Below are 12,248 nucleotides of genomic sequence, written 5' to 3' on the forward strand. Positions count from 1 at the left end.
TGTGGTAAACTGTGGTCAATGACATGAGACAAAGTATATGTGAACTGCTGTATGGAAAGTGAATTTGCTCTGTAAATCTTCACCCAAATCACAATAAAAACAAAACAAAACAAAACAAAAAAACTGAAGACCAAACTTGCTAATAAATGCCAAGTCCATAGAGCAAATGCAACTTATATAGGTATAAGACTGGACACAAGAGACATTTCCCTAGACTTCTCTGCTGTTTTCCTTGTATCTGAGTTAGTTTAGTCTTAACAAGTAGACCCATAGGAAATATCTGAATCTAAAAATTCCACCTACTTTTTTCATAGGCTTCTATCCTGTCTCCTACTAGGCTGTAAACTTCTTTAGAAAGATAATATCTTACTCATTTTTGTATTCTTAACACCCAGCACCATGCTTGCATATAGTAGGAACCCAAATAATAGTTGATTTCTATGTTTCCTAAAGTGCTCTATTAAATCTATTAATATACTGAAATTGTAATTAATAATTCTAACTGCTATTTATTGAGTACCTACTATATATAAGGTTATTTTATGTGTGTGAGTGTGTGTATATATATGCACATATATACACTCATTGCCATCATCTCAATTCTGACTCATGATGACTCCATGTGTGCAAAACAGACCTGTGCTACATAGGTTTTCAAAAGCTAATATTTTGGAAATAGATCATTAAGCCTTCTCCAGGGTGCTTCTGGGTAGACTCAAACTTCCATCTTTTGGTTAGTAGCCAAGAGTATTAACCATTTGTACCATCAAGGGAATGAATACACATATACATTATTGTTGTTGTTAGGTACCGTTGAATCTGTCCTGACTCACAGCAACTCTGTGTACAACAGAATGAAACACTGCCTGGACCTGCGCCATCCACACAATTGTTGGTATATTTGAGCCTATTGTTGCAGTCACTGTGTCCATCCATCTCATTGAGAGTCTTCCTCTTTTTTGCTGACCCTCTGCTTTACCAAGTATGAAATTCTCCAGGACTGGCCCCTCCTAATAACATGTCCAAAGTATGTGAGAAAAGGTTTCACCATCCTTGATCGTAAGGAGCATTCTGGCTATCCTTCCAGGGCAGATTTGTTTGTACTTCTGGCACTCCATGGTATATTTAATATTCTTTGCCAACACCATAATTCAAAGGCATCAACTTTTCCTTATTCATTGTTTGGCTTTCACGTGCATATGATGTGATTACAAATATCATGGCTTGGATTAGGCACACCTTAGTCTTCAAAGTGACATCTTTGCTCTTTAAAACTTTAAAGAGGTCTTTTGCAGTAGATTTGCCCAGTGCAACATCTGATTTCTTGGCTGCTGCTTCCATAGATGTTGATTGTTGGTCCAAGTAAAATGAAATCCCTCACATTTTCAATCTTTTGTCCATTTATTGTGATGTTGATAATTGCTCCAGTTGTGAGGATTTTCATTTTATGTTGAGGTAATCCATACTGAAAACTATAGTCTTTGATGTTTATCAGTAAGTGCTTCAAGTCTTCTTCACTTTCAGCAAGCAAGGTTGTGTCATCTGCGTATCACAGGTTGGTAATGAGTCTTCCTCCAATCCTGACACCAGGTTCTTCTTCATATAGTCCAGTTTCTTGGATTATTCATTCAGCATACAGATTGAATAAGTGTGGTAAAAGGATACAGTCCTGACACACTCCCTTCCTGATTTTAAACCATGCAGTATCCTCTGTTCTGTTTGAATGACAGCCTCCTTATATATGTACAGATTCCTCATGAGCACAATTAAGTGTTCTGGAATTACCGTTCTTCTCAATGTTATCTGTAATTTGTTATGATCCACAGAGTTGAATGCCTTCACATAGAAGAAAACACAGGTAAATATCTTTCTGGTATTCTTCTTTTTCAGCCAAGATCCATCTGAAGACCAGATGAGAAAGCAATGATATACCTTGTTCTGCATCCTCTTCTGAATCCAGCTTGAATTTCTGGAAGTTCCCTGTCAATATACTGCTGCAACTGTTTTCGAAATATCTTTCAGCAAAATTTTACTTGCGTACGATGTTAATGATGTTGTTTGATAACTTCCACATTCTGTTGGATCACCTTTCTTTGGAATGGGCACAAATATGGATCTCTTCCAGTTGGTTGGCCAGGTAGCTGTCTTCCAAATTTGTTGGCATAGATGAGTGTGAGTGCTTTGATCATTGCATTTGTTTGTTGAAACATCTCAATAGGTATTCTGTCAATTCCTGGAGCCTTGTTTTTGGCCAAGGCCTTCAGTGCAGCTTAAACTTCATCCTTTGGTACCATAGGCCCTTGATCATATGCCTCCTTCTAAGTGTTGAATGTTCACCAATTCTTTTTGGTACAGTGATTCAGTATGTTCCTTCCATCTTCTTTTCATGCTTTCTGCTTCTTTCAATGTTTTGTCTATAGAATTGCAACTTGAGACTTGAGTTTTTTCTTCAGTTCTTTTAGCTTGAGAAATGTGCATTTATAACCAATGTCTTTTTCTTTTCCTACTCCAGGTCTTTGCACACTTCATTATAACACTTTACTTTGTCTTCTTGAGCCACCCTTTGAACTCTTCTGTTCAGCATTTTTACTTCATCATTTCTCCCATTAACTTTGTTGTTGTTGTTTGCCGTTGAGTCGGCCCCAACTCATAGTGATTCCCCTTGGGTTTCCGAGGCAGTATCACTACGGAAGTAGGATTGCCCAACCTTCCTTCTGAGGAGTGGCTGGTGGGTTTGAACCGCCAGCCTTCTGGTGAGCAGTCAAGTGCCTTAGGCACTATGCTATCAGAGCTCCTATTAACTTTAGCTGCTCTGCATTCAAGAGCAAGTTTCAGAGTCTCTTCAACATCCATTTTGATTTTTTCTTTCTTTCTTTTCCTGTCTTTTTAATGACCTTTTGCTTTCTTCCTGTATGATATCCTTGATGTCATCCCAAACTCATCTGGTCTTTAGTCATTAGTGTTCAGTGCCTCTGATCTATTCTTTGAGATAGTCTCTAACTTCAGGTGGGATATACTTATAGACTGTCTTTGGTACATGGTGTATTGTATTTATTTTGACCTGTTCCTTGATTAGTTACTTTTCCCCAGTTCCTTTCTCTGGTTCTGCGTGGTGCAAGTGGTTTGTGATTGGCTACTAAGCAAATGGTTGGAGGTTTGAAACTACCCAGTGGCTCCAGGGAAGAAAGGCCTTGTGAACTGCTTCCTTAAAGATTAAAGCCAAGAACACCCTTTGGAGCAGTTCTGCTTTCTAACACATGAGTTTGCCATGAGTTGGAATAAACTCGATAGCAATGGGTTTGGTTTAGTTTTTTCTTTCTTTATTTATTTGGGAGGCTTTTTTTTTTAATTTTAATATTTAATGATCTAATTTTTGCTTTTATTTTTTCTTTTTGCAGATCCTGTTTGTGGTAAATTTGTAAGGAAATGGTAAGACTATAACTCTAGTGCTATTCTCGTAGACCTGAACAGTAGACCAGCCTAGCTGGTTGGGGCAGACTTAATCTGGGGCACTTGAAATGAAAGTCTATCTTGGGATTTTTGAGGAGATTACTATAGTTTCCCTTTGTCATAAGGCCCCTTTCCAATCACAGGTCCTGTGGGAAAAGGGAAAAAAAGGAGATAAAGTGAATATAAGTGAGGTAGGGAAGAAGATTGAGATGTAGGAGCGCTCTCCTTACGTTCACTCAGTTTTTGACTGGTTCGCTACAAGTAGTTTGTTACATGGTAGGTCTGAACATTTAAGGGCTAAGGATTCTAAATTGGCAGTCTCAAGTCATAGATTTTATGAAGCTTCTGGTCAGTATATCCCAGTCTCCTTGTATCTAATCTAATTGTAGCAAAATATTTGAAATTTCAAGAAAATACCTTTGATGGAAAAAAAGAAAAAGTGTGTGTGTGTGTGTGTGTAAATCACACACACACACACATGTAAAATAAATGCCCCTTGAAAAAATAGATGTTTACCCATAGTTTAGGGAAAATGAAGTCAGGAGATGAAAGAGAATGTAATGATTAGGGAGGAATACTATGGGTTTGTATCCATGGTTCATATAGATGAGAAATAAGTATTCTTCTTTTATGCATTCTTTTATTAGGTGGTTTAAAACCATTCATATATATTGTTATTGACATTTATTATATTATTTAGACTTATTTAGTATTGTATTTTCACCACACTCTCTAGTTGTTTTTCTTCTCCTTTCATTCAGTTAACTACTACTACCTTGTTTTTGTGTAATGCTTTTCACTTAAAAGAAAATAGCATTTTCACACCAGAATACTCAAAAGTTGACAGAGCAGATATAGTCAACTAGATTTTACTGAGACAAAATGAAATTCAGAAATTATATAATTTTTCCAAGATTATATGGTGACTGAGTGGGATTACTTCAAAGAAATAATGTGTTCTGGGTAAGCAAACACTTCTGTGACTAGGCAGTGAAACTTGTTCGTACCCAGTACATTTTTATACTTAAAAAAGATTGTGGAGAAAGTATTGGTATTTTGTATTTAGATTTGTTTTAGTTTTTTACTACTACTTGGCTTTGATTGATTAATTATTTGGGTTTGATTCTGTGAGGAAAGTATGCTATCTCATTACTTATTCCTATCCCCATTCTTTAAAAAATTCTTCACCATTATACAAATATGCCGTGCATGTCTAATTAGTTATGAAGAAACATTTTCTGGTTATAAGCAAGAATTGTTGTTAGGTGCCATCGAGTCAGTTTTGACTCATAGCAGCCCTGTGTACAACAGAACGAAACACTGCCCAAATCTGTGCCATTCTCAGAATCGTTGCCATGTTTCAGCCCATTGTCACAACCATTGTGTCGGCCCATCTCGTTGAAGGTCTTCCTCTTTTTCGCTGACCCTCTACTTTACCTAGTATGATATCCTTCTCTAGGAACCTGTCCCTTCTGACAAGATGACCAAAGTATGAAAGATGAATACTAGCCATTCTCACTTCTAAGGAGCATTCCAGCAAGACAGATTTGTTATATATTCTAGTAGTGCATGATACATTCAATATTTGACATGAATACCACAATTCAAATTTGTCGTTTCTTCTTTGGTCTTCCTGACTCATTGTCCAGCTCAGATGCATATGAAGCTATTGAAAGTTCCATGGCTTGGGTTAGGTGCACCTTGGTCTTCAAAGTTGGCATCTTTGCTCTTAAGCACTTTAAAGAGGTTTTTTTTGCAGCAGATTTGTCCAATGCAATACATCATTTGATTTCTTGACTGCTGTTTTCATGGGCATTGATTGTGGATTTACATAAAATGAAATCCTTAATGACTTCAATCTTGCCCATTTATTATGATGTTGCTTATTGGTCTAATTGTTAAGATTTTTGTTTTCTTTATGTTGAGATGTAATCCATGCTGAAGGCTGTAGTCTTTGACTTTCATCAGTAAGTACTTCAAGTCTTCTTCATTTTCAGTCAGCAAAGTTGTGTCACTTGCATATTGCAGGATGTTCATGAGTTTTCCTCCAATCCTGATGTTGTGTTCTTCTTCATATAGTCTAGCTTCTCAGATTATTTGCTTAGCATAGGAGGGGTCACTAGGAGTCAGGGCCGACTCGATGGCAAATAACAACAACAACAACACATTGAATAAGTATGCTGAAAGGATAAAACCCTGATGCACACCTTTTTTGATTTTAAACCATTCAGTATCACCTTGTTCTGTTCAAATAGCTGCCTCTTGGTCTATGTACAGGTTCCTCATGAATACAATTAAATGTTCTGGAATTGCCATTCTCAGTGTTATCCATAATTGGTTATGATTCACATCATCAAATGCCTTTTCACAGTTAATAAAACACAGCTAACATCTTTCTGGTATTCTTTGCTTTCAGCCAAGATCTATCTGACATCAACAATGATATCCTTTGTTCTACATCCTCTTATGAATCCAGCTTGAATTTTTGGCAGTTCCCTGCTGATGTATTGCTGCAACCATTTTTGAATTAAGCAGAATTTTACTTGTGTGTGATATTAATCACATTGTTCAATGATTTTCTCATTGTGTTGGATCACCTTTTGTGGTAGTTATGTTTGTGTGTCAACTTGTCTGGGCCTGGTTGATTGGCTGGGCAGCTGGTGGTAGTTATTTCCCATGATGAGACCGGCAATCAACTCCATAGTGGGATCTACCACAAGCAGCTGAGTAGCCACCTTTGGGATGTGATCTGCTTCCTGTATATAAGGAGAAGCCTTGGGGATAGTCTTGAGCTTATGGCACGCTTGGACCCTGCATGTAGTCGTGTCTCTGTTCAGCAGCCTGCCATGCTCTGCCGACCTTGGGACTTACAATGGACTTAAGTGAATGGCCTGCCGTGTGGTTTGGTAACATTGGGACTTTGCCTTTTTATTTGTCAACCTTGGGCTTCTCAGCCTCAGCAGCTGTCTGAGTGAAGAAATGCCTCTAGCTCCAGTGGGCTGGGAGGAGGAGGCAGAGCTGGACCCTGAGGTTGAGGGGCTTTAATCCAGCCCCTAGAGCCTGGCACTTTGAACTTGGACTTAAAGCCTCCAAACTGTAAGAGAATGGACTCCAGGTGTTAAGGCCATCCCATTTGTGGTGTATTTCTGTCAGAGCAGCACTAGGTAACCAGAACACCTTTCTTCTTCTTTTTTTTTTAATGCATTTTATCGAAATATAATTTATATAGAGTGAAATACACAAAACTGAAGTGATGTGGGTCAGTGCTTTTTTTTTTTTTTTTTTTTTTTGGCAGGGTTCCCTTCCCTCCCCTCCCACCCTTGGCAACCAACAAAAAAAGTTTCCCTCCATATATAAATCTTTCCTTGACCCTCCAGAACAGTGAACCAATACTTTATTTTTCCTCCTGTGATTGACTTATTTCACTCAGCATAATGTCCTCCAAGGTCATCAGTGTTGTGCGGTGTTTTGCAGAGTCTACGTTATTCTTTAGTGCTGCATGGCATTCCATTGGGATCACCTTTCTTTGAAATGGTCACAAATATGGATCTCTTGCAGTAGGTTAGCCATGTAGCTTTCTTCTAAGTTTCTTGGCATAAATGAGTAAGCATCTCCAGAGCTGCATCCATTTGTTGAAATATCTCACTTGGTGTTCCATCAATTCCTGAAGCCTTGTTTTTCTCCAGTTCCTTCAGTGTAGCTTGGACTTCTTTCAATACCATTGGTTCTTTTATCAGAAATTAATATTGCTACTCCTGCTCTTTAATGATTGCTATTTGCTTGATACATCTTTTTCCAACCTTTGATTTTTAGTCTATTTTTGTCTTTCTCTCTAAGGTGTATCTCTTGTAGACAGCATATTTTCTTATCCAGCCTGCAGCTCTTTGTCTCTTGAGTGGTGCTTTTAATCCATTGATGTTAAGTGTAATTATCAACAAGTATGAATTTGTTGCTGTCATTTTGTTATGTGTTTTTCGTGGTGTTCTTGGTTTCTTTGTTCCATATAATTTTCTGTGCCGAGCTCATTTCTTTATGAATCATGTTATCACTTCCTTCATTGCTATTGTTTTAGTATTTGCTGAATATTTATGCTAGTATTCTTTTTTCTTCTGATGTGAAGGTTTATCATTTTAGTTTTAGGTTACACTGTGATTTATAATTTTCTCCCTGAGTTTAGAACAGTCCAGTCTATTTTTCAACCCCCCCCTTTTTTTTAATTGTGATTTGGGTGAAGATTTAAAGAGCAGATTCACTTTCCATACAGCAGTTGACATACACTTTGTCTCATGACATTGACCACAGTTCACCACAATGCAACAGCTCCCCTCCTACTTCTTCCCCATAGTTACCTCTTCCCAGTGTCCATCCCTCCATGCACTCCTGCCCCCTGAGATGTCTCCCTGTGCATAAGCAGCCCTTCCTTCTCCCATGATTGTTCTCTCCAAGGAGTGTATCTACCTGAGGTAAATTATTTTGCAACCCTCTTGACTTCCTCACTATTTAGGAGTTCTGTAACTACACAATTTTTTCCCCTCTTTTTGGTTTGTAGTTATCCTTATTTGCTAATTGATGTCCGTGGTTCCCTGTTTACAATCTTGTAAGCTTGTTATACTTTGGATACTTCCATAAATGGGTTGATTTCTGGGTTATGTCATCATGTGTATTAATGGTCGGTGATTGTTTGCTATTATTGGTTTTCTGTTCAAAGGACTCCCATTAGTATCTCTTGTAAGGTTGGTCTGGTTTTAACAAATGCCCTTAATTTCTGCTTCTCTGGAAATCTCCTAATTTCACCATCATATTTGAGGGACAGTTTGCTGGGTATATAATTCTTCATGACGTAGTGCCTAAGGCACTTGACTGCTAACCAGAAGGCTGGTGGTTCAAATCCACCAGCCACTCCTTGGAAGGAAGGTTGGGCAATCTACTTCCATAGTGATACTGCCTCAGAAACCCAAGGAGGGGTCTCTGTGAGTCGGATCTGACTTGACGGCAGTGTGTTTTGTTTTGTTTTGTTTATAATTCTTTGTTGGAAATTTTTCTCTTTCAGGTTTTTATATATAGCATCCCATTATCTTCTCACCTGCATGGTTTCTGCTGAGAAATCCGAGCTTAGTCTTACTGGTTTTGCTCCTTGTAGGTAACTTTTCATTTTTTCCATGCTGCTGTCATGATTCTTTCTTTGTCTTTTGTTTTGGTGAGTTTGACGATGATATGTCTATGCAATTTTCTTTTGGGGTCTATCCTGTTTGGGGTTCATTGGACTTCCTGAATAGCTATATTCTCATCTTTCATCATATCAGGGAAGTTCTCTTCCAACAAATCTCAGACAATTTTCTCATTGGTTTTCTTTTTCTCTTCCTGTTCTGGAATTTTTGTTACAATGCAACACACTGCCATGAAGTCGGATCTGACTCACAGTGACCCCTCCTATGGAAGTAGATTGCCCAACCTTTCTTCTGAGGAGTGGCTGGTGGGTTTGAACCTTCAGGCTTCTGGTTAGCCATCAAATGCCTTAGGCACTATGCCACCAGAGCTCCTGAATTCCAGTTACACGTAGGTTATTCCTTTTGATGGCATCTCACATGGACCTTAGACTTTCTTCATTTTGTTTTGATGTTTTTTCCTGATTGATCCCTTGCCAAAAAAAATACTGTGATATTTGTCTTCAATCTCACTAATTCTATCTTCCATTGATCTAATTCTACTCCTTTGGCCTTTCAATGTGGTATCTATTTCTGAAAATTTAGTGTTAATCTTCTGGATTTCTATCTGTAGATTTTGTATCATTTCTAATTTTGCATTTATTTTCTTATTTTGTTCTTGTATTGTCTTTAGAAATTGTTCTAGGATTTTGTCTGTGTTTTCCTTAATTTTGCCAGTGTTTTCCTTGATCTGTTTCTCAATCCATTGAAGGTACCTAAATATAATTCTTTTAAATTCCTTACCAGGGCATACCAATGCTTATTCTTAGGGATGTGTTCTGGGTCTGCATTTTGATTACCTAGTGCCACTCTGACAGGAATATATACCAAAAATGGGATGGCTTTAACAAACAATTGTTATTCTTACAATTTGGAGGCTTTAAGTCTGAGTTCAAAGTGCCACACTCTAGAGGGTGGGTGAAAGCCCCTCAACCTTGGGCTTCAGCTCTGCTTCCTGCTCCTGGACCACTGGAGCTAGAGGCTTTTCTTTACTCAGACAGCTGCTAGCTGCTGAGACTGACAAGCCCAATGTTGACAAGTAAAAAGGCACAGTCCCAATGTTACCAAACCACATGGCAGTCTGTTAACTTAAGTCCATTGTAAGTCCCAAGGTTGGCAGAGCATGGCAGGCTGCTGAACAATGACATGGCTACATGCAGGGTTCAAGCATGCCATAAGCTAGAGACCATTCCCAAAACTGTTTCTTATATACAGGAAGCATACCACATCCCTAAAGCAGCTACTCAATTGCTTGTGGTAGGTCCCACCATGGAGTTGATTGCCAGTCTCATCATGGGGACTAACTACTACCAGCTGCCCAGCTATTCAACCAGACCCAGCCAAGTTGACACACAAACTTAACCACCACATTCTGTATCTGTGTCTTTTGTTTTTACTGCTTTATTTTGCTTCTTTGTGTGGACTGTGATGGTCTTTTGTCTCTGATACATCATGACTTTGTTGTATTTGTATTTAATTAGTGATTGTATGTTGGAGTGATTCACCCAAGAGTTTTGTTTTCTTTATATTTGTTTGGATGTATCTGAGTAAGCAGAGTACTGTGCTCCTCTATTCACTAGTTGGCAATACTTATGCACTCACCACTTGTCTCCTGGTGGGTGTGATAGAGAATGAGAGTGGCTGCACAGATCTGTATTAACTATTTGTGAAGAGCAGTTAAGGGTGAATTAGTGTTTTATTGGTGGTAGTATATCGTTGACCACTTGGTACAGAAGGAATGGTGGCTCTCACTCAGTAAGTGGAGCTGCAGGAGATGTGGGTGTGGTTGGGTCATATGGGGACAGTTACTGTCTCCCACTTAGACAAAAACAACAATTGAAAAATCATCAAAAAAGTAAAAGCAAGAGGGCAAAAAACACACACCACTTAAACACACAGGAACAATCACCAAAAAGAGAGAAAAGAAAAAAAAAAAAAAAAAGAAAGATGAGGTGATAAATGAAAGTATTTAAAGAAATATTTTAAAAAGCCAAAAGAAATACAAATAGAAAAGGTGGGGAAAACCCATAATATTTGGAAAGGAGGAATAAGAGAAAAGAGGTAGAGTAGGAGAATAATGAACAACAACAACAACAAAAAAGGGGGGGACTGCAAAAAAGAAAAACAAGGAGTGCAGAGAACCACAAGAAAGAAAAAAATAGGAACCAGGAAAAGGGAAGATAGAAAAAGCTGAAAATTAGAACCTGGGAAGGGAAGAAGAAAGAGTAATAATAAAAAGGATGAAAAAAGAAAAAAAATTTAAAACAGGCAAAAACAAACTAAGGGAAAAAAAAAAAAAAAGAATCTGGGGAGGAAGGGGCCAGGTATCTAGGCTCCATCAAAGTACACAGACTGGGATGGAATTCCTGCTGGCCCAGAAGGTGGATGTGAGTGAGGGATGGCTGCCCTCCATTCAACAAGAGGGTGTGGGTTATAAGAGTAACAAGGGGAACATCACACCTTTTCAGTTCTCAGTATCCAGTATGTCCTTATGGTTCCTGGCAAGTAGAGCCCATTCTTAGGTCCCTGGAATCTGAGAGAACACTGTTGCTTTAAATATCCAGAATGGTCAAACTGCTTGTAAACATTCAAAATGGCTGGGTTCTCTGGGCAGCCAAAAGTCCACAGCTCAGCCCATCTCCCTCTTCACTGTTTCCACTTTTATTCACCAGCCACCAGTACAGTCCTCCATGCAGCCCCTGGCTAGCAGGGCTGATTTTTAGGTTAATTCTTAGGTTCTAACACCACTTGGAAATATCCAAGCTGTCTGTGTCATCAGGATTGCCGACAGTCCACAGCTCCTTATGTCTCCTTTTTCTGTGTTTTTGTGCAGGTTCTTCTGCTAGTCCACCTCTGTATCCCTCCTTTCAAAGCTTAGGCTCTAGGATTATCTTTTGTATCTGTGTTAATTGGTTTCTCTTTTCTTTGTTGAAGAGGGTCTGTGTAGTTTGTCTGCCTATTCCACCATCTTACCAGAACTCTCCAATACATTGGTTCTTGATCATATGCTACCTCCTGAAATGGTATAATGGCAACCATTTCTTTTTGATACATGACTGTGTATTCTTCCGTCTTCTTTTGACACTTCTTGTATTGTTCAATATTTTGCCCATAGAATCCTTCAGTATTGCAATTGGAAGCTTGGATTTTTTCTTCAGTTCTTTTCAGCTTGAGAAATGCCAAGTGTGTCCTCCTCCTTTGATTTTCAACTCCAGGTCTTCCAACATTTCATTATAAAACATCGTCCTCTGAAGCTGGCCTTTGAAATCTTCTGCTCAGCTATTTTACTTTAACATTTCTTCCAGTCACTTTAATAAGCAAGAATAGTTAAGTGTAGAACAGTCTGCGTGAAAGAAAAATGATTTAGATTGTCCCGCAAATTTAGACCCGAAATTGTTCCCATAGTTGATGTCATATTGCAAAAATGACAAGGAGGCCACATGTTCCAACCTCCTCTAATTCCACAAAGGGAAGACAGGGTTACCAGCAGTAACCCAAGGCCTATTACTGCCAGGCCAGACATGTTGCCTCCCTCCAGTCCTTTCTCCAACCGTTCCTCCCAGAGCACCCACCACCTCTCTCCTGGGTTCGATA

General features: G+C 38.7%; 1 protein-coding gene across 1 annotated transcript in view; it reads left to right on the top strand.

The window, feature by feature from the left end:
* Positions 1 to 12,248, top strand: part of THEGL (theg spermatid protein like) — a 124,995-nt gene that overhangs the window by 23,405 nt on the left and 89,342 nt on the right. Inside the window, exon 2 of the mRNA XM_007946234.1 lies at positions 3,399 to 3,429. Coding sequence (XP_007944425.1) covers positions 3,399 to 3,429 — 31 coding nt within the window. The remainder of the gene's footprint in view (positions 1 to 3,398; positions 3,430 to 12,248) is intronic.

This window comes from Orycteropus afer, unplaced genomic scaffold, assembly GCF_000298275.1.
Source record: "Orycteropus afer afer isolate SDZICR_OR568_19922 unplaced genomic scaffold, OryAfe1.0 scaffold00153, whole genome shotgun sequence".
Lineage (NCBI taxonomy): Eukaryota > Metazoa > Chordata > Mammalia > Tubulidentata > Orycteropodidae > Orycteropus > Orycteropus afer.